This window comes from Sinohyriopsis cumingii, chromosome 10 (assembly GCF_028554795.1).
Source record: "Sinohyriopsis cumingii isolate HCF-2022 chromosome 10, ASM2855479v2, whole genome shotgun sequence".
NCBI classification, from domain to species: Eukaryota; Metazoa; Mollusca; class Bivalvia; order Unionida; family Unionidae; genus Sinohyriopsis; species Sinohyriopsis cumingii.
In genome coordinates this window covers 60,393,905-60,415,191 of record NC_142970.1, presented here as the reverse complement: position 1 = coordinate 60,415,191, position 21,287 = coordinate 60,393,905, and the positions used below count along the sequence as shown (strand labels likewise).

At 35.0% G+C, this 21,287-nt stretch overlaps 1 protein-coding gene across 1 annotated transcript in view; it reads left to right on the top strand.

Moving 5' to 3' along the window:
- Nucleotides 1–21,287, top strand: part of LOC149790223 (uncharacterized) — a 42,575-nt gene that overhangs the window by 380 nt on the left and 20,908 nt on the right. The window contains exons 2-5 of the mRNA XM_089972243.1: nt 4,458–4,595; nt 8,600–8,641; nt 9,376–9,472; nt 17,570–17,708. Coding sequence (XP_089828369.1) covers nt 4,458–4,595; nt 8,600–8,641; nt 9,376–9,472; nt 17,570–17,708 — 416 coding nt within the window. The remainder of the gene's footprint in view (nt 1–4,457; nt 4,596–8,599; nt 8,642–9,375; nt 9,473–17,569; nt 17,709–21,287) is intronic.

The window sequence follows — 21,287 nt, the reverse complement described above, 5'->3', positions numbered from 1 at the left end:
GGTAGCCGTTTACTAGCCGGCCCAGCAAACTTGAACGACCTTTCATCGAGATATACCTGCATGAAATTGATAGGAATATGATTTATTTTCTCAGAAATTGCGATCATATCATTCGTTATATCTTTAATCCGCTGATACACGAAACGAAAGCACGTCGTTGCTAAAATTTGACCTGGATCTGGCCATTTGTATTCCTAGTCACATGACTACACAACTCTCGCAACCGACATCTGAATGACATCAGAGGTCATACAGTCACGTGATATCAACAATAGACCATTTCTAGTGTTGCTGTAGGAAAACAAATCGAACATATAAAGTAATATAATTTTTATAGAAAAATTAAAAAACATAAACTTCTCAAAATATTTATTGTGAAAACAACGAAGAAAATCTGTAAATGTTGCAGAAATTTGAAGAAAACCAGATTCACTATGAAGAGCACGTGTCAATGTGGTAGTCACGTGACACCAACATAAAAACATCGCTGACACGTGCTCGGTACTTCTTGAAAATGGTTTTCTCCACCCTGCTGCGATACCGACAGGTTTCTGTTCATTGCTCTCAGAATGAATATGTTGAGAATTAAGTGTGCATTATATTTATTTACAAACATTATGTGACTTCTATATAATATGTCCAAATTCTATATACAACAACTTTGGAAATTTGTTTATTTCGATATCACCGATATCACGTGACTATATGACCTCTGATGTCATTGACATGTAGGTTCCGAGATTTGTATAGTCGTGTGACTCAGAATGCAAATGACCAGATCCAGGTCAAATTTCAGCAATGACATACTTTCATCTAGTCTGTCAGCGGATTAAAGGCATGATGAATGCTATACTCACGATTTTTGAGAAAATAAATCATATTCCTATTGATTTCATGCAGGTATATCTCGATGAAAGGTAGTTCAAGTGTGCTGGGTAGGCTAGAAAGCAGCTACCCCATGCCGACACCAAATGGTGTCGGCGAATTCCAACTTTTCGATAGGGAATGCGCTCTGAACCTACACCCCAACATAAATGTCCAAATATCAAAAAATGGGGTGGCAAGGGTCAGAGGAAACTCGGACTATATACTACATTGATAGGTCTTATGGTGTGATCTTTACCGTGTTCTGCATTTTGGTAGCCCATGGCCATGTCGTGTTCAAAGTTTAACTGGCATTTCATAGAGCATTTTTAGCAAATGCGGTGCTGATTAGCCTTGTACTTAATGTTATCTGTATATATTACAACCGTTTTGCTATTGCTGCATGGTTACAATTTATAAAGTTTCTGCTACTTTCCCACTATTGATTCTTATTAAAAGTCTTTGTCAATCAAAGTGCATAAATGAAAATAAAATGTAAATGTCTCTAACAAAGACTATGACAACCTTTCTCAGGTAGGATCAACTGGGTCACGGATATTTTGACCCCAGAACATTTCAACACCAAAGACAATTTGAATAGTGGAGAACTTGCCCCGAGAGAACTTGTACCAGGTGTCAGGAGAAGTCGCCCCATTGCACATGGAGAAGTTGCTCCAAGGATCATAGATACTAATTCTGAGATGTTGCCACATGGTGGCTACTGCTTTATTTATTGTTTCTCTTCAGCTTAATTTATTCAATCTATAAAATTTTCAGCTTTCAACTTTTCCATTTGACCAACTCCACTTCTGTACTTAACTTAATAAAAGTGTTCTCTGCCCATTTTTGCTCTGCTCTTCAAATCGTTAGATGTATTTTATTTGCAAAAAATAGAGCGAATGTAAGCATGATGTGACATCTGGAGTTTTATATATGAAAGAGTTCCAACCTAATAAACAAATCAATCCTGAGATGACTTTATTGCATGGACATCTATAACCCTAAATTGACTGAATTGGTGCTGACCAGCATCATTAGGCCAGAGGGTTATAGTATCATGTCTCTAATTGAATAGTTTAATCTGATTTTTCATGCAGATTTGCTAACCACTGACGAATGTTACTTGAACTCGATAAAAAGCATCATTGACACCTACTCAGGAAATGTGGTCGCTACTAAGTTCAACGTGGCTCATGTGCAGAATTCAGAGTTTCTGAAGCTCACTTGCACTATGTCCATCATTGAGTTTATTTGTTTGTAATTTTATTATTTTGCAGTAAAATAAACTATTTAAAGTATGCACAAAGTTGAATGAGAAGTTTGAAAAAATATTTCACTACTGAATTGCTGATGCAAAGAAAACAGGATTGTTATTTCATTATATATAACAACCCATTATCATGCATACTAATTGGATTTTGTTGCCTTAAATGCATATTTGCACTGCTCGACATGCTTGGGACATAATGAGAAAATCAGCTTTGAAAAAAAATAATTAAATGTCACATTTAAATCCTGGACTAAACTGAATAATATTTCACATGGTCTGAATCCGGTTGGAAGTTGGGCCAAATCAGCCAGAAATCTAGGCAGAATCAGTCAGTGATTTATACTTGGAAATGGTGTTCTGATCTCAATTTAGGTCTTTCTTACTGTTTTCTGACATGAAATAAACATGTGATGCAAATATTATGGGGGGCCCCGAGTGGCCGAGTGGTCTAAAGCGTTCTCCGTTACGGATCACTGCCATCTCACCTCTGTCTGCGTGGGTTCGAGTCTCGGATTCAGCCAATGTGGGTATGTGAGAAAGCTTGCCAGTAGCTTCTCGTGGGTTGGTGGTTCTTTCCGGGGTTGTCCTGGGTTCTTCCTCCACCATTAATACTGGCCGCCATGTATAGCCTATCGTGTGCTGAAAAATGGCGTTAAATCCTACAACAACAAATATTATGGACAAAGTTCATGTTTTACTTACATATATATATATATATATATATATATATATACACACACACACACACACACACACATGCTAGTAAATACCCATGATAAACAACATTGACAGACATGTCACTGTAGTGGGTACTATTTAATTTACCCATAAAAATGTAAAATCCAAATAACTGAAGATACAAGTAATGTATAATGAATACCATCATGAAACGGATAAATATGGTACATACAATATACACATTTCTAAATGGGAACAGTAGCATAGCAGCATACAAATATTTGAATTCACAGTATTTTTGTATATTGCATACATCTCACATTTCCAAAATTACCTGTAGATTATTGGATTTTTTTCTTGTATGACTTGCTTATAAGATGACCAATATTTTGCATGAATCAGTGTTTCAGTAAAAAAAAAAAAAAAGCATGACTTGTAATTGAATATATATTGCATATGTTTGTGTGAGTGTGTGTGTGGAAAGAGAGAGAGGACTGAATTTGCACTGCAAATTGAATGTATATTTACTGGATTCTTGTGTGGACGAGTGTCCTTATGCAGGTGAGTAGGAAAGAAAGTGAATATATTGTTGTATATGCATGTTTGCATATGTGTAGGTCTGTGTATTTATATATAAATATGTTCTTCTGCATGTGGACCTCAAGGTAGATCAGTTCTTCAGCTAATTATGTTACCCTCTTTCAATAATGTAATTATTATTATTAGTATTATTAAAGGATGTATTAGTAAAGAACATTGTTAGGTATAGGGCATTGAAACTCCTCCACAGTTCTTGTATGTATGTTGGAGTTGATGATATTTGTGCATGGAAACTCATCCTCTATACTTGATGTGTGTTATGGTTAATGGTATTGTACATTTAAACTGTCTTTCCCAATACATGTATTTGTATATGACATTGGGTTGATTATATTGGGTGTTGAAACTGTCATGCCCTATACTTAAATATGTGTTAGGGTTAATTATATTTTGGCACAATAACTGTTATCCTCTTTACTTGTGCTTGTATTAGGGTTTATAATATTGGGCATTAAAACTGTCATTTCCTGTACTTTTATGTGTGTTATGGTTTTTTATATTGGGTGTTAAAACTGTTATCCCCTGTACTTGTATGTGTGTTATGGTTAGTGATATTGATCATTGAAACTCATCCCCTGTACTTGTATGTGTGTTAGGGTTAATGATATTGAGCATTGAAACTGTCATCCCCTCTACTTGTATGTGTGTTAGGGTTAATAATATTTGGGCACATAAACTGTCATCCCCTCTACTTGTATGTGTGTTAGGGTTAATTATATATGGGCACATAAATTGTCATCCCCACTACTTGTATGTGTGTTAGGGTTGATGATATTTGGGCACATAAACTGTCATCCCCTCTACTTGAATGTGTTAGGGTTAATGAAATTGGCATTAAAACTGTCATCCCCTCTACTTGAATGTGTGTTGTGTCTATTTTCATATTATTATTCTGGTATCAGTGCATAAGATGACCAATTTGTATTTTATTTAAAGATGACCAATTTTGTATTTTATTTAAGACGACCAGTTTGTTTTTTATTTAAAGATGACCAATTTGTATTTTGTTTAAAGGTGACCAATTTGTATTTTATTTATTCTTCAGTTCCCTACCAGTTCCTTTCCAACATGAGTGCCCGACTCAGGCCCATCGTTATGAGTGGACCATCTGGAAGTGGCAAGAGCACCCTTCTTCAGAAATTGTTTGAAGAATTTCCACATAATTTTGCTTTTAGTGTCTCACGTAAGTTAGATGTTTGTTGCAAAAAGCCAAAATCCATGATAATGACAGTGTGACTGTTTACCACAGTAATAATATTCATACTTGCCATAACATGATGTGTCATGCTAAACACATGAATTTTTTCTCACAAACCCAGTGACCAAGTTGTGTTTTAAAAAAACACAATTTTCAGTCATCCTGAAGGAAAAAAAATCAAAAGAAAATCTCAATATATATCCCTAGCATGTATAAATGCTTAGTGCCTGTGTAAACTGCCATTGAGGTAGTTATACAGCTAATTTTTCATAAAGGCGGTTGAAAGAAAAGGACATCACCTGTAAACAACCACAATTCCAGGTATTATTTAATTGGCTGACAATATCTAGGGCAGTGTGTTGATTCCTTTGAAGACTGCTAATTACATATATATAGTTCACAAAGTGGAACAACCCAATTCATTTTAAGTTATTGGTAAATGAAAGATATGCTAGACAGGTATTGAAGAACAAAAGTTAGTAAACATTGCTTTGAATGAAAATGAATTTAACCATCAGTAACAAAATTATTGACAAATTTGCGAACAGCGGCAATATTTTTTTGAAATCAGATTTTACTCTGTATATAAAATGCAGAGCATGATTATTTCATTCATCAGAATACCGTTCAAGTATGATTCATATTTGAAGGTGATTCATCAATCAATAAGCTATCAGTGAAGCAAGCAAAGCCAAGCAAAAAATAAGTTTTCAGACTTCCTGGTTCATGGAGTTTTGCTTTGTGAAGCATAACACCAAGGGGAACATCTAATTCTTGCAGACCACATCACCACCTGTAACATATTTGACATGCATTATTGAACGTTCAGATTAGTTCAGTTCTTTTTATAATTAATCTTTATCGTAAATCATGTTAAAATACCAACTATTAATGGACCCTTGCCAACTATTAATGGATCTTTGCCAACCATTAATGGACCCATGCCAACTATTAATGGACACTTGCCAACTATTAATGGACCTTTGCTTTTCAGGGTGATTTTAGGCATGAAATAATTGATAAAAGACGGTATTCAATACCAGCTCATGTTTGCACAGTTGATAAAGTGTTAACACTTGTAATGGACAGAGCAGTTTATTACTGATGTATTACCTGTTAAGCCCCCATTAAATATTGTCACCACCACCCATTTCCCCAGACGAAGTGATCAGTCCCAAATGTTAGATATATTTTCTTTTTTCTACAGAGACAAGAATATCTCATGGCCAAACTGCATCAGATAAAATTCTGACAGTGCTAATGTTATGGTCAAGAACAGCTTGGTTCTGACCAGGATTCACTCAGAGAATCGAGCAATGAAGTTTCAACAACAGTACCATCTAGTGTCTAGTGAGTGCAAAGACGAGTACTATTGACACTTGCATTACCTTCAAGCCACCTACTGAACTATTGAGGGCAGCAAAGCCTGCGTCTGATTAAGCCTATATTTTGCCATCCATGAATTTTAAAGACAGAAACTTGGTGTATGTTTTTATATAATGTCAGACTTGTGGTTGTGATTATCTGAGTATTTGCACAAGTTATTTTTTTATATTCTGATTTCAATTTCCAATTATTTGCTGTAGGCTTGTATGGAAAGATGGCTTATTATCAGTTACATAACATTGCCCTTTTAGGTCACACACTTACCTCCCTCCCCTTGGGACCTTAAAAAACACTATTTTAGTTTTTTATATAAAAACAATGCCTGGGAATATGGCAGGTATAAATACTCAACAAAGGGCTACACTCAGAGTTAGAATGGACAGTTACATAAAACCAGTACCCAATATTGCAGTGTCAGCTCTCAAGTTTTTTATTTTAAGAAGCCGGGTGTAAAGTAAAAGTACCCAGGTAAATAACCAGGCTCCTGGCATATAAGGAAAGCCCTGTACCAGTCCTGTTGAATAAAAGAGATGCCATTACTTACTGTCATGAATTGAATTTGATGTTTAAATCCTAAGATTTGCTTTAAAAAAATTGACAAATTGTACACAATGTTTAGCTATTAGACAGTGCAGTTTTCTACATGGAATGATGTGTAACATAAACTTTCTCCTGTTTTGTTGTTGTTGTTGTGGGGTTTAACGCCATTTTTCAGCACACAATAGGCTGGCTATACATGGCGGCCAGTATTAATGGTGGAGGAAAAACCCGGAATAAACCACCAACCCACGAGAAGCTACTGGCAAGCTTTCTCACATACCCACATTGGCTGAATCTGAGACTCGAACCGGCACAGACAGAGGTGAGATGGCAGTGATCCGTAATGGAGAGCACTTTAGACCACTCAGCCACTCGGAGGCCCTTCTCCTGTTTTGAAATTTGTCTCTGTTTCTTGTGCAAATTAAGTTTAAAATACTTAGCATCAAATAGTCTACTTTAATCAACATTATATGATTTTAAGTAAGCATAGTGACAAAACACATAAAACAGTAAATAGACTGTATTTACTTCATCATATGTTGTTCATAAAAGTAATCAAGATACACAATTTCAATAAACAATAATTTATTATTCACAAGACATAAAACAATTTGCAGTCATGATTTTCCTGAGATTCTATTTCATATGCATATATTGAAATGCATGCCTGAATCATACACTGCAAAATCAAATTGATAGATTATCAAATAATATGTTTTAAGACTTATTTATATGGAAATTATTTTAAGAGGTATAATTAGTATTATGCTTTTTTCACATCCCTTAAAATATGCAGAAGGATTAAGAAGAAATGAATTTATACAGAGATGCAGTGAAATTAATTTTTTTAATTTTGTCAGTCTATGAATATTTACAGTGTGTCGCTGTTTTTCTAGTCTTAAACCATGGATTTTTAGATATGGAGTACAATAGATAAATTAATACATCAAGATAAATTCAAAAATGTGATTTAGAATGTGTCTAGTGTGTTCCTCTGTATGCACTGCATAATAACATCAGTTGAATTTCAATTGATGACCCGATTACATGAAATCAATATTATCAGAAAAACTCCTTTAATTAAAATGTGATATAATATGAATCGATTTTATGATTAATTTTTAATTTTACCATTATCAGGTAATAATACATACTACATCATTTGTTACCCATTAGAAAAGAAACTACACCTCTAATGAATGCATTATATAACAGATGAATTGAAAAGGATTAACATAGAAAACTTAGGATATCAAAGAATTGATTGTAGATCTTATGCTATTACAGTGTCTGAATTGGTCCAGGAATATAAAAAAAAAATTTATGATGGCATTTCACCATTTAAAAGACCAAATATCCAAGTATATAGCATGAAGATCTAAATAAATCTCAGGAATATCAGAGTTTGCTTACATAAAAAGATACAAATATATTTAGAATGCATTACACCACTTAAGAGAGCAAAAGTCTCATTTACCCATGATTTCCATGTTTCTATACCAGGGTTATGCACAATATAATCTTCATTTGTTTCCAAAATTTTTCATTACAGGAATAAAAAGTAACTCTTCAGCACTGGAGAAAATCTAATAATAATACCCAGTTTTTGTAGGATTGTAAAAATTGTTCAATATAAAGCATACAAAATTTGTTTTTCTTTTGGATCAGGATCAAATGGTTCACATATATACATTGAAGGAATGTGCAGAGGGAATTTGACTTAACCTGCATGATGTCATGTCAATTAACCAATCGGATGTATTTCATGCAGTATGATGTTAACAATAAGGCAGTTCTAAACATATAATCTTTTAGTTATATCTAGTTATGAATCATCAAACTAACCATAAGTGACATTCCACAAGGTATCTGCTTCTATTAGATTATTGCAGCTTAATAAGGGATGTGTACAAATATCAGTCTTCATGATCAACATTAGACCAGTGCATGGTAATGAACATTATGTATATAAGCTGATTAGGTTATAAGATTTATTTATTTTCTCAGATTTACAACAACATTTTACCATCATGATCAGTTTCTTCATTTTTTTTAAATTTCAGACACAACACGAAGTCCAAGACCAGGGGAAACACATGGCAAAGGTTGGATAAATGATTCACTTTCAGACCTTTTTTGTTGATAGATAAGTACATTTAGAGCTCTCCATTATGATATACATCCTTGTTCCCTTTCACTGCATTCCTCCCCTCTGGTGGTAACTACACCCTGTCTAGCCTTTAATCTATAGGTATTCAATTTATTTATTTATTCAAAATATCTGAAACAAAAGAGACAACTCTGCACTAAATGCCAAACATTTTTGTGTTTAAAAGAAATCAAATTTATTACCTCTTTACTATAGGAGTTTTAGCTTAGTGCTTGTGAGGTTTGCCAGACTGACATAAAGTAGCAGTCCTTTCTGTTGTAATATTAGCCTAGTGGTCTGAGGTTTGCCAGACTGACATGAAATAGCAGTCCTTTCTGTAGTACTATTAGCCTAGTGGTTTGAGGTTTGCCAGATGGACATAAAGAAGTATTCTTTCGAGTAGGACTATTAGCCTAGTGCCGTGTGAGGTTTGCCAGACTTACATGAAGTAGTAGTCCTTTCCGTAGTACTAATAGGCTAGTGCTCTCTGATGTTTGCCACAAGGTCATGCAGTAGTATTCTTTCCAGTAGGACTATTAGCCCTGTGCTGTTTGTGGTTTGGCAGACTGAACACAGTCCAGCACAAACAGAATAGGCAACTTTAGAACCAATAAGGTGGAGTTATCATAAAATCACCTTCCAGTTTTGTACGCTTGGGCTCTTGATATATTTTTTCTTTCTTTTTTTCAGAATATTTCTTTGTGAGCCAAGAAGAATTTGAAACCATGATTAAAAATAAGGAATTTCTAGAACATGCAGTATTTTCAGGAAACAGATATGGTACAAGGTATTATCAAAGGAAAATAACTCTGAAATCACTCTAAGAAAGTTAATTTTGTTATCAATCGCAGAAATCAGTGAAATGAATAAAGTGCCAAATGTGGCATTCAGCCATAAATAATTTTACTTTGGAGTCTCTGATGGATTTCTTGACGTATGAAAATAAAATATAATAATCAGTGGTTGTGACTTGTTTGAAAATAAAATATTAAAATATCATAGAGTTAGACACAAACTAAACAAGGGATACAGCATTTGATTATAATACAAGTGGGGATTAAAAAAAGGGCTTCTTATTTTTGTCATGTATTTCCCTTATTCTCTCAGGATACTCAAGAACTCAGGCAAAATTAATTTGTTTACTTTAAACATATTTCCAAGAAGATAACAAGTATGGATGCAGGGCATAATGATTGGAAACAAGTTTTCAATTTTCAAGTTCCTCTCCATTATAAATATAAATAATTATTGAGCATGTAGGCAAGAGTTCTTGAGAAAAAAATATAACAAGACAGGTGACATAAATGCATTTAATTTAATTAGAGTGATGAGGGAAGGATAAAGGCCAATGGATCATGTTTAGTGTGGTCTGGTATGTATCATTTTAACTGTAGTCATAGTAACAGTAATCATACATGTCAGTCCTTTTTGCCTTAATAATAAATTTTTGCATTTTCCTTTGTAGCAAAATCCTGATGTGTAAAAGTTCATTGCCAAATAAAAGTGTATCAATATCAATGTTAATATTCATTAATAATAACCTTAGATAAAGCTCATTTCTTGTGTTAATAAATAGTCTCTTTTCAAAAAGAAAATGGTCATTTTCTCTTGAAAATCCAGAAAAAAGGAAATAGTGGTGATAAGATTACACTTAAATAAATCATAATTCAGCAAACTACATTTGTGTCTTAACCAGCTTAATAGAATGGTAGCATGATATTTTTTAATGAAGAGGTTCTGCATTGATATTGAATGATATTGTTTGAGTTTCTCAGATTATAAGGAACTGTGCATCATGAACAAGGGGTAGTACATCGGTTATATAATCCTGAGTCATGGTTTTGAACATTTTATAAACATTGCGAGATTTTTAATCTTCCATCTTTCTGCTGGTATATGCCATCTAATTTCAAGATAAAGTTCTTCTCTGCAAGCAAAGTATGGTAGTGAAGAAGCTATTCTGGTTGCTTTAAGCTGTACTTTTTCAAGTTTTTTTAGAATCTGAATTAGTTCAAGAAGACCTTATTTCAAATGCATATTCCAGAATTGGGCAAATGTATATTAAATGAGTTCAATTCAGGTTATAATTTGATAATATATATTTAAACTAACTCAATATTCCAGTTTGCATAGACAAGGAATGAATTTTAGATTTAGTATGGTTGCTCCAAAGAACCATTTGATGATAAAATAATTCCCAGATGTAAATTTGATACAATATGAATCTTTTTACCCAAAGATTCAAGGTCTGATATGCATTCCACAGTTTGTATTATTTTTTTAAATACTCAATAATGCATCTACATGACTATTTAGGGAAGTTGAAGGCATCCATGACTGAATTATCTACATTTCACTTGAGAACAATTAGTCCTTTAAATAATCTGTGGCCTGCTGTTGTTGTTTGGTTCGTTGTTTATAAAGAATTAGTTGATAAAATTCCCATGTAATGTAAATGCAGTAATACATTAACACTTCTTTATATATCCACACTTTTACAGACTTGACGTACAAGATCACCACTTCTGCAAAATAAATATGGTCTCTCAAGACAGGTGGTCTCTAAGGACAGGTCATTATACTATTTAATACAAAAATCTGTGCTTTGAGAAGCGGGTCTTTTGGGAGGGGTGTCTTTTTACATTAGTCTTTCAAGAGAGGTTCCACTGTATCATGATTGATCATGCCTGTCTGTCTGGTTGGCACTCATGTTCCTCGTAAACAGGACTTCTACTACACACATTGTGGGAAGATAATTAGATTTGTTCTTCTGTTGTACATAGATTAGTACACAACAATGAAGACCTCCAATCATCAACACAGTTTCAGGTAGGGCAGTTAAAAATAATATAGTGGATCTTTATGATGGCTTCTATCTCTAGTTATATTGTCTCTGATTGACTCATTCTTTTTCTCCATTGAATACATTCCCTGATCACAATAATGTTATGTAATAAATTCCACTGCCTTTCAAATCCAGTCATCCACGAGAGACAATAATTTTGTCTTTCCAGTCGAGATCATGTAACCATAGGAAAGAAACTCTTACCAATTACCTCCCCATACTTCTCATTAGGTGGATACCCATCAACTGGATGTTTACCAGATTAAGCTTTTACTTGGTAGAGTCAGCATTGCCCTGTATTGCCTCACAGTATTTCTACCCATCCATCTACAAAGTCGGTATAGTATTTCTTATTGCCACGCAATATTTCTATCCATCCATCTACAGAGTAGGTATAGTATTTCTTATCACCACACAATATTTCTATCCATCCATCTACAGAGTAGGTATAGTATTTCTTATTGCCATGCAATATTTCTATCCATCCATCAACAAAGTAGGTATAGTGTTTCTTATAAATGTATTTGCTACTTATTGGTGTCCATTTTTTATATATATAATTTTGGTGAATATTTGTGTGAATTTTTTGCAGTTTGTGAACTTTTTCTGACCTTTTGCCCCAACACAGTATTGTTGGTGTGGTTGGTTCTTGGTGTAGTAGGTTCTTATTAACATATACACCTTTCCCTCAAAAACTTGTGCACATTGCAGTCCAATAATGTTGGTTGTGCTCTAAGGGAGGGTGCAAGTTACTACGGGACCTCTGAAAAATGAAGAAATGGATACCATCCTAGTAGGATATCAAGAAGACCATGGGTGGGATTGTGCACTGTTTAATGGCTGAATACTTGTTTTATTATCGCATTGAGAATAATTGTCAATAAACAGCTTAATTTAATGAAATTGTTTTCTTCTTGGTATAAATTACCTTTATTTTCAAGATAATGAATCTCGGAAGGATCATGAAAAACATCTCCAAGAGGTTTCAACACATCATATACATGTGTGCATTATTGTGTACCTGCAAAACATTATTTATTACATCACTGCATTTTGCAAAACAAAACAAGATTCCTTTTCTTTAAAAAAAAGTAGAGGCATTTGTGTCATAAAAAATGTGTTGAAACCTGATTTTTTTTAAAAATTGTTATCTGACTTAAATTTTGATGCTGTGATTTCAGTTCAGGTAATAGTGAAACTTCTGCATATCACTGAGTGCCAATCAATGAATTTTAAGTTCACTGTAAACTTTGGAACTTGATTCTCCATAATTAAACCATATCTATCAAACAAAAGTTTCAATTCAGCAGGTACTCCATTTGTTTAGTTGTTATCTTTCACGACATCTGTAGTAGTATTTGAATGAAATAGTTTAATTGTTACAATAATATTTATATCAGTATTCAAGTGGTCCATTGAAATTAGTTGACCTGACAAACAATCGTGACTGCTAACTCTTATGCAGGTAGGATTTGCATGCCTTTTAACGTTTTTTATTCCATTCCCTTTATTTGATTTGATGCAAAACACATTATTGATATGATTTAATAGAGTGAGATCAAAATGCAGTTAGGTTTTCACAGAATGCCAGCAGACCTAAATGTGATAATAGGTTATTCTCCACTCATCTTCACTGAGGCTTCCTTGACTGTTTAACCCTGTGATAAACACCCGATGATAGTCACTGCTGTTTGGCAATAGATTTATGGAGTTGTGGAGGCAGGCAGCACAAGAACTTTCTCACCAATTGCTTCTTCCTCTGGTATTTAGACCACATGGGTTTCAACCACAACAGAGAGAGGAACGTTTGCATTTAGGCTACAGTATCCATGGCAGAGAGACAATAATTGTCATAAAGAGAGAAGACTGAACACCACCTAAAAGCAGTCGTTTTGGCTTCAGTATGATTTCAGGTGGCAATGGGTTCCACATTTATTAGGATGTAACAAAGTGGATAGAAAGTTCTCCTCACCATGCCACCAAATAACTGCCTTTGACAACCCAACAACAGCTACAGTTTTCTTGTTAGTGCCAGAATATATAGTATCATTTGTTTTTGTGGGTCTTAATTTTAATGGATTTGTGGGGGGAAAAAGACATTTTCATGGGCACTTAAGTTTGTTGTTTTTAATTTCACTGATTAACCTCTACAAATACTCCAAATAATGATTCCAGATAAACAAAACTATGGCAACTCCAAACAATGGCCGCTTCAATAGTTAAATCAATACCACCACCTGTACGAGCACAGATCAAGTACCTGTCAGCACCTATTGAAGTGCAGAAATGCCAACTAAATTCAAAAGCAATGGAATCAGTCATTTTTTTCCGTCTAGCTCATATACAAATGCACTTACTCCACTGTGATCTGATTATCCATGCTTTAAGAATACTGGACTTGTTCATCAATTTCAGGATTATTTACTTAACAAACATTTGTGTGCACCAGCCATCTTGGTTGATGCAAAGTTGATTCATTAGTTTTGTTTGAAAGTCATTGAAGCATAATCATTTTTTATTGTTTTCATTTTCAGTACTAAGTGTTTGAATACCTTATGCTTTTTCTCGTTTGTCTCTTCTCTTATTTATATTAAAACATTTTGATTTAAGGCATTGAGTTGAACTTGCAGCAACTTGATAGTGTATAGATATGGTGCATTGAAACATTATATGATGCTTTGTGTAAATTTTTTTTTTTTTTTTAAAGGATTAAAATAACACAAACGTGTAAAAGCTTACATGTGTTGCCAGATTACAGAAATGACATCGATTTATGTAATAGCTTTGTTGATGTCTAGGAGTGAAACACAGTAAAAGGTTGAGGGGGTGAGGGGGATTTCCCTATTATATATGGCTAATTTTAATTGGTTCTTTTAGTTAAGGGCAATTGGTACTTAATGAAATTTACCCATATTTCAGTACATCATTTTTCTCTTCCTTGTTTTGGAGGTAATGCAGATTTAATTTTTCCAGCCCCCTTCACTCTTGTCTTCCTCTTCCATGACAAACATTTCATCCAGAGAGGACAATATTTTGGATGAGATCTGTTGTCTACTTGTCAAGCAAGCAGTAGAGAAAGTTGGCAGGCAAAACTATGGGATTTTATTCCAGGCTTTTCCAGGTGCTCAAGGTCGACAGAGATATCTGGCCAGTCACAGACCTCGGCTGGTTCAACAAGTACATGCCATGCCAAGGTTCAGAATGGAAACAACACTGTCAATCAGTCTTTCTGTCTAAAAGGATGAATAGCACAGATTATCAAACTTAAATTTGTTGAAACAATGCTTGCTCAATGCAGTGGTTGGCATGGTTCATCTTGGCCTCCTTGTCATGCAATTTTGTGAAATGACCATACTGGCTGAGTGGTGCCCCTTTTCCAGTCTAGATTACCGTGTGATCGTATTGACCAAGATAAAACAATTCCTGTTTTAGTACAAAACAGTCTATGGCTGTGGCAAGAATTAAAAGCCAGAACTGAGGATCACCATTTGTATAGACACCAGCTGGTATAGTTTGAGTATATTTGTTGCCCTGCAACACTGTGGTCATTAGGACCTGGAATCACTCCATATCATTAGGACCTGGAATCACTCCATATCATTTGGACCTGGAATCACTTCATATCATTAGGACCTGGAATCACTCCATACCATTAGGACCTGGAACCACTCCATATCATTAGGACCTGGAATCACTCCATATCATTTGGGCCTGGAATCACTCCATATCATTTGGACCCGGAATCTCTCCATATCATTATGACCTGGAATCACTTCATATCATTAGGACCTGGAATCACTCCATGTCATTAGGACCCGGAATCTCTCCATATCATTACGACCTGGAATCACTTCATATCATTACGACCTGGAATCACTCCATATCATTACGACCTGGAATCACTCCATAACATTATGACCTGGAATCACTCCATATCATTACTACCTGGAATTGCGTCATATCACACTTTAGGACATGAATGCTGTAATGAAATAATTTCAATTCTGGAAGGATCAGCTTTCCAGGAGAGTTATTCTCATGTGGGACAACTCAGTGGTGGTGTCCTACCTCCTCAGCAGAGGGTAAGAGATCACTCAACCCATTCCATCTAGTATGGGATTTTGTGCACTGGTTTTCCAGATAAAGATCTTTGTCCGGATCCAACACTTTCCCAATAGGTTCGGTGTCCTAACCAACTCATTGTTGAGAAATGGCCAAACTCCTCAAGTTGAGTCATCCATTCATCCATCATTTTTAATTATTTTTTGCAGATTTGCTCACTTTTGTGGGTAGTCAGTTATGAATGATTGTGCACTCCAATTCATGATCCATTATCCTGGGCCTTTTGCTATCTTTCAGTCAGATTGGATGGAGTTTGGGGGTTATACAGAGGATAACACAAAAATTGAGGGGACGGAACTGTACATGATTCTGGATCACCGTCTCATGTGAGACGTATCCTAAGTGAACAATCTGCTTGATCTAGCAATACATGTTCTCATGAAGATCCCAGTGAGACTCGACCTGCTCAAATAACCCCAATTGCTGGTGTTTCATCCCGACCAGGACAGGTTGCTTCTTTATGCCTAGCTCTTGACAGGAGAGACTTGTGTAGAAAGAAATTTTAACCTGTTCATGTGCACAGAATCTCCAAGCATAAAGGCCCTACACTTTTGAAAGTTTATGAAGGAAGATGTTGAGTGTTCAGGGACTGGTGTGCTAGCCACAGTATTGTCCCTTTGAGTGCTTTGTTCCTTCAGGTGGCTAACTTTTTTCTCTGCCTATCTTGTGCAAAAAATGGTAGCTCCTATTACTACTAGATGCTACACTCAGTCATCAAAATAGAAGTGATACAGGGCATGATAAGGAACTGTCAGACATACTAATTAATGATGTGAATAGACCCAGATCACTCATCTTTCTTCTGTGGTGGAAATTATTTTACGAGATTTTACTTTCATCATCTTACAAGTTGAAGCCTGTAGCCATAACATCACAGAAGCTACTATCACATTAAATTTCTTTTATGATAGTCCCAGCTTTAGCATGCAGGCAGAGCAAGTTGTGTGCCTTTTGATTGATCAGATATGGCTCCATGATCCTAATTATGCAAACAGGCTTCATAGCTGAGAATTGATTACATCATGCATCCACTCTTCTTGATTAATATATGGAGAGAAGCAGCATGCAAGACCCAGCTCATACTCTCGAGTATTATGTGAAGTGCATGGAAAAGAGTTGAAGGGCCATATATAACCTTTCAAGCCCAGACTAAGGGCTGAAGTAATTCACTTGACAAAGTCTGAATTCAGACATGACTACATATGCCTGATGAAATTTATGCTCATGAGATTAGAGCAATCTCTGGGAGTCTTGCAGTTTAATACATTGTTTAGAACTGTGACATTATAGAAGCTTTTGACCGGCATACACACTCAGTTGGCCTGTATTTCTATCTCTGTCATCTAATGTCACAGAAACAAGAATTAAATCTGGTCAGTCCAGTGGCTGGGGCCAAGATGACCTACAGACCTAGTTGAGGTCATCAGAACTTCCCAGTTGGTTTGGATGTAAAAATGTCATTGGATTCACAAAATGTTTCTCAGTAAGAGGATATTTATTTCTTTATCTGTGTGTGTGTTCATGCATTTCCTCCATTTATGTCTTCTCCAAATGTTAATATGGACCAGCAATGTATTTAGTAGAAAAAGGAACAATTTGTTTGTAAATAATATTTTCTGAGAATATTTAAGTGATCATATTATTATTACCTTCTCCCACACATACACTAAAATACAAGCATCATCATTGATGCATCACTCAGCTTAAACGTAATGTTGACTGGTTGCCACCTAACAATTGGGAGGGGAAGTAATGGGTAAGAGTTTCTTCCCTTTACATGACATGTGTGACTAAAGTTTAGTCTTTCCAGCAGGACTGGATTTGAGAGGAAGAATGGCCTCTTTCCTAATGTTATGGTGATCAGGTAAATATTCTCAGAGAAAGGTAATTTACAAAATATTCTTTCTTTCTCTATAGCATGAAGGCTGTGGAGAGTCTGCAGAAGTCAGGCAAGATCTGTATTTTAGATGTAGAGGTTAACGGAGTGAAGAATATCAAGAAAACAAACCTGAATGCCATATTCATCTTCATTCGGCCACCAAGCCTAGAACTGCTGGCAAGTTTAAATTTTACTTGTTTTCTTTCCATTAAGGTTTTTGTCATAATCATGAAAAATAACATTTAATAGAAGTAGATTTGGCACAGAAACTACAGTAATATTAATAATATGCTGATAGGGTTAGGATTGGTTACTTTTGAACTGTGTATAGGGTTAGGATTATTTACTCTTGAACTGTTTATTAGAATACTTGTAATGAGCGATACAAAAGTTCAAACGATGATGATGAACTAATGACAAAGTATCATTAGGAAGCATGTTATTTGTGGTTATAGACGTGATGTACAGATGTCTATGGTTATAGACTAGATGTACAGATATCTATGGTTATAGACTAGATGTACAGATATCTATGGTTATATGCATGGTGTACAGATATCTATGGCTATAGGCATGGTGTACAGATATCTATGGTTATAGACTAGATGTACAGATATCTATGGTTATATGCATGATGTACAGATATCTATGGCTATAGGCATGGTGTACAGATGTCTGTGGTTATAAACTTGATGTGTAGATATATATGGTTATAGACTAGATGTACAGATATCTATGGTTATAGGCATGGTGTACAGATATCTATGGTTAACCATTATAGATATGGTGTACATATATCTATGGTTATAGGCATGGTGTACAGATATCTGTGGCTATAGGCATGGTGTACAGATGTCTATGGTTATAGACTAGATGTACAGATATCTATGGTTATATGCATGATGTACAGATATCTATGGCTATAGGCATGGTGTACAGATGTCTATGGTTATAGACTTGATGTGTAGATATATATGGTTATAGACTAGATGTACAGATATCTGTGGTTATAGGCATGGTGTACAGATGTCTATGGTTGTAGGCATGTTTCATTGTCTTGAAATTATTTCTGTATGTCATGGATAACATGACAGGAATAACAATAACTATGTGAAAGAGGTTTGCATAGTGCAGAAGAATACTAAGCCAAAAAGAGTAATCAGACATATCAATTGCAATAAAGTAGTTCCTATAGGAAATGTTTCTTATTAATGTCAGAGGTGCAAAAGAGCAATGTGTAAAACCCAAAGTAATCAAAGAATGAAAAGCATCAATCAGAACATGCCCAACATTTTATTATGGTTATAGGCAAGATGTACAGGTATCTGTGGTTATAGATATGTACAGATATCATTCATTGTAGACTTGATGTACACATGTCTATGTTTATAGACATTTTGTACAGATATCTATGGTTATAGACATGATATACAGATATATGGTTATTGGCATGATGTACATGTATGTGGCTATAGACATGATGTGCATCATGTTACTTCAACTAGCCATGACTGCCCTTAAAACAATATTTGATTGGTTTATAGAAGCCCAAAACAAGCATTCCATTGTACTTTACTATGCATTTAGTGAAGAAGTTTTACAAATATTCGCTTTTGAGCACATGGTACTTGGAAAAAATTAAAATGGCTGACGCTGATAATGATAGTGATTTCTTGCAACAAATACTCGCTTCTGATATTGATGATGACAATGATTTTTAAGAATTGAGGAGGATGAAATTATCGGAGCTAGCGAAGTGTTGATGGAAATGCCCATGAGTGACTTTGAGCACAGAATTGATGCGGAACTGGAGTCTGATGTACATGCTGGCTGGACGAGAAAAGATGGCATGCCTGTCAACCTCCCCATTCACTGATTCTTCAAAATTAAATGTTGAGATGGTGAATACTGAACCTATTGACTATTCAAGATGTTTTTATGACGTTATTGCACCTAATAGGTCAAACAAATCATTATGCAGATTAGAGAGTTCATGGGGTAGACTTGAAGGAGAACAGTCACATGAAGAAATGGCAGCCTGTCACACCTGAGCAGCTAAAACTCTTTTGCATGAGTAGGGATAGATTTCTGACTGTTCTAAGCCATTTACACCTGGCAGACAATGAGAACAATCAAGGTGATCCTTTACCCAAGATCTGCCCAATGATTGAAAAAATGAAGCATTTGCTGAGGTTTATTCACCAGATATGTACCTCAGTTTTGATGAGGCTACCTGCCCTTGGAAAGGTCGTCTGACATTTCAAGTTTATGACCCTGCCAAACCTAACAAGTTTGGCATAAAGCCGTTCCAGTTGTACGAGGCAAGCAGTGGATATTGTATTGGCTACCACATTTATGCTGGTAAAACAGGTGGAGACGTTGACAATTATTGTGAAGGACTAGAACTAAACATTGATGAGCTGAGTACAACAACAAAAAATTGTGATTGGTTTGCTCTGCAAGTGTAGTTTTTTGACTAAAGAACACAGAATATATATGGATTACTATTATTCATCACCTGAACTTTTTAACGAACTTGAGTTACAGATACTGGTGAAATACCATGACAAACAAGGTGTAAATATGATCTCCAGTTTTCATGAAGCTAAGGTAGCATTGATGAATAAAACAAATTTTGCAACAAACACACCTGTAATGAAACCCACATGTATTGTGGATTATGTGAAAAACATGGGAGTAGATTTAAGTGACCATTTTAACCAATACAATTCAGTAATAAGAAAATCCAAGAAATAGTGGAGAAAACTATTTTTTTCATCTGTTGAATGTATTGGAAATGCCTATCAGTTGTACCTGAAATTTTTACCTGTGCAGAAGAAACTAAGTCACCATGATTTCCATGTTTCAATAGTGAATTCACTAGTTCAGGAAGCAGACGTGTCTGAACCTACTAGGAGAGGATGAAAATTTGCTGATGAGCAACCCAAACGCCTCTTTGGGAGACATTTCCCTGAATTTATTCCAGTTACACCTGGAGCTAAACGAGCACACCCTGCACATCATTGTGTTGCTCATAATAAGAAGAAATAACTGTGAAGGATTCAGAAGAAAGCAAACATCTTTCAGATGTGAGATATGCCAAGTGGCACTTTGTGTACCTGATTGTTTCAAGTTATTCCACACACATGTAAATTACAAAGTAAATGTAGTAGTTCAGATGAGTTAGAATAACACCTGAACAGGTAATAAACACAGTAGGTGACTATGTAAGCTCAAAGGTTGACATGAGATAATGCAAATATATTAGAATAAATAATAAGTGAAAAATTTTCATGAACATTTATTACTGACTCTGGGGGTCTACACTTACCTCTGACATTCATGGAGTGGAGACTGTTACCTTTTATTTACCTGTGATTTTCACAATTTAGATATAATATTGTGACAGACATAACATGTACATGTACGTGGTTGAACTACCAGTACTAAAGAATATAATATTTCTTAGATATATTTGAACTTTTCCATTAAAAAACAAACAAAACTACAGATGAAATAAAATCGTAACTTGTCATTTTACCTGTATTTGCACTTGTACATGCAAATATGTTAAACTTACACATGTGCCTTGATGCTAATCTTGAAGTTTAGACATCCACCATCATTTTCATATAGGGTTTGTGTATCTATTAAATGTGTATATTTATTGAAATACATGCAATTTAAAAACTGTGCAGTTTTCTTCTTTTTTCTCAAACAATTTAGCACTGAGAGATCTTGTGCTGCAAAACAATA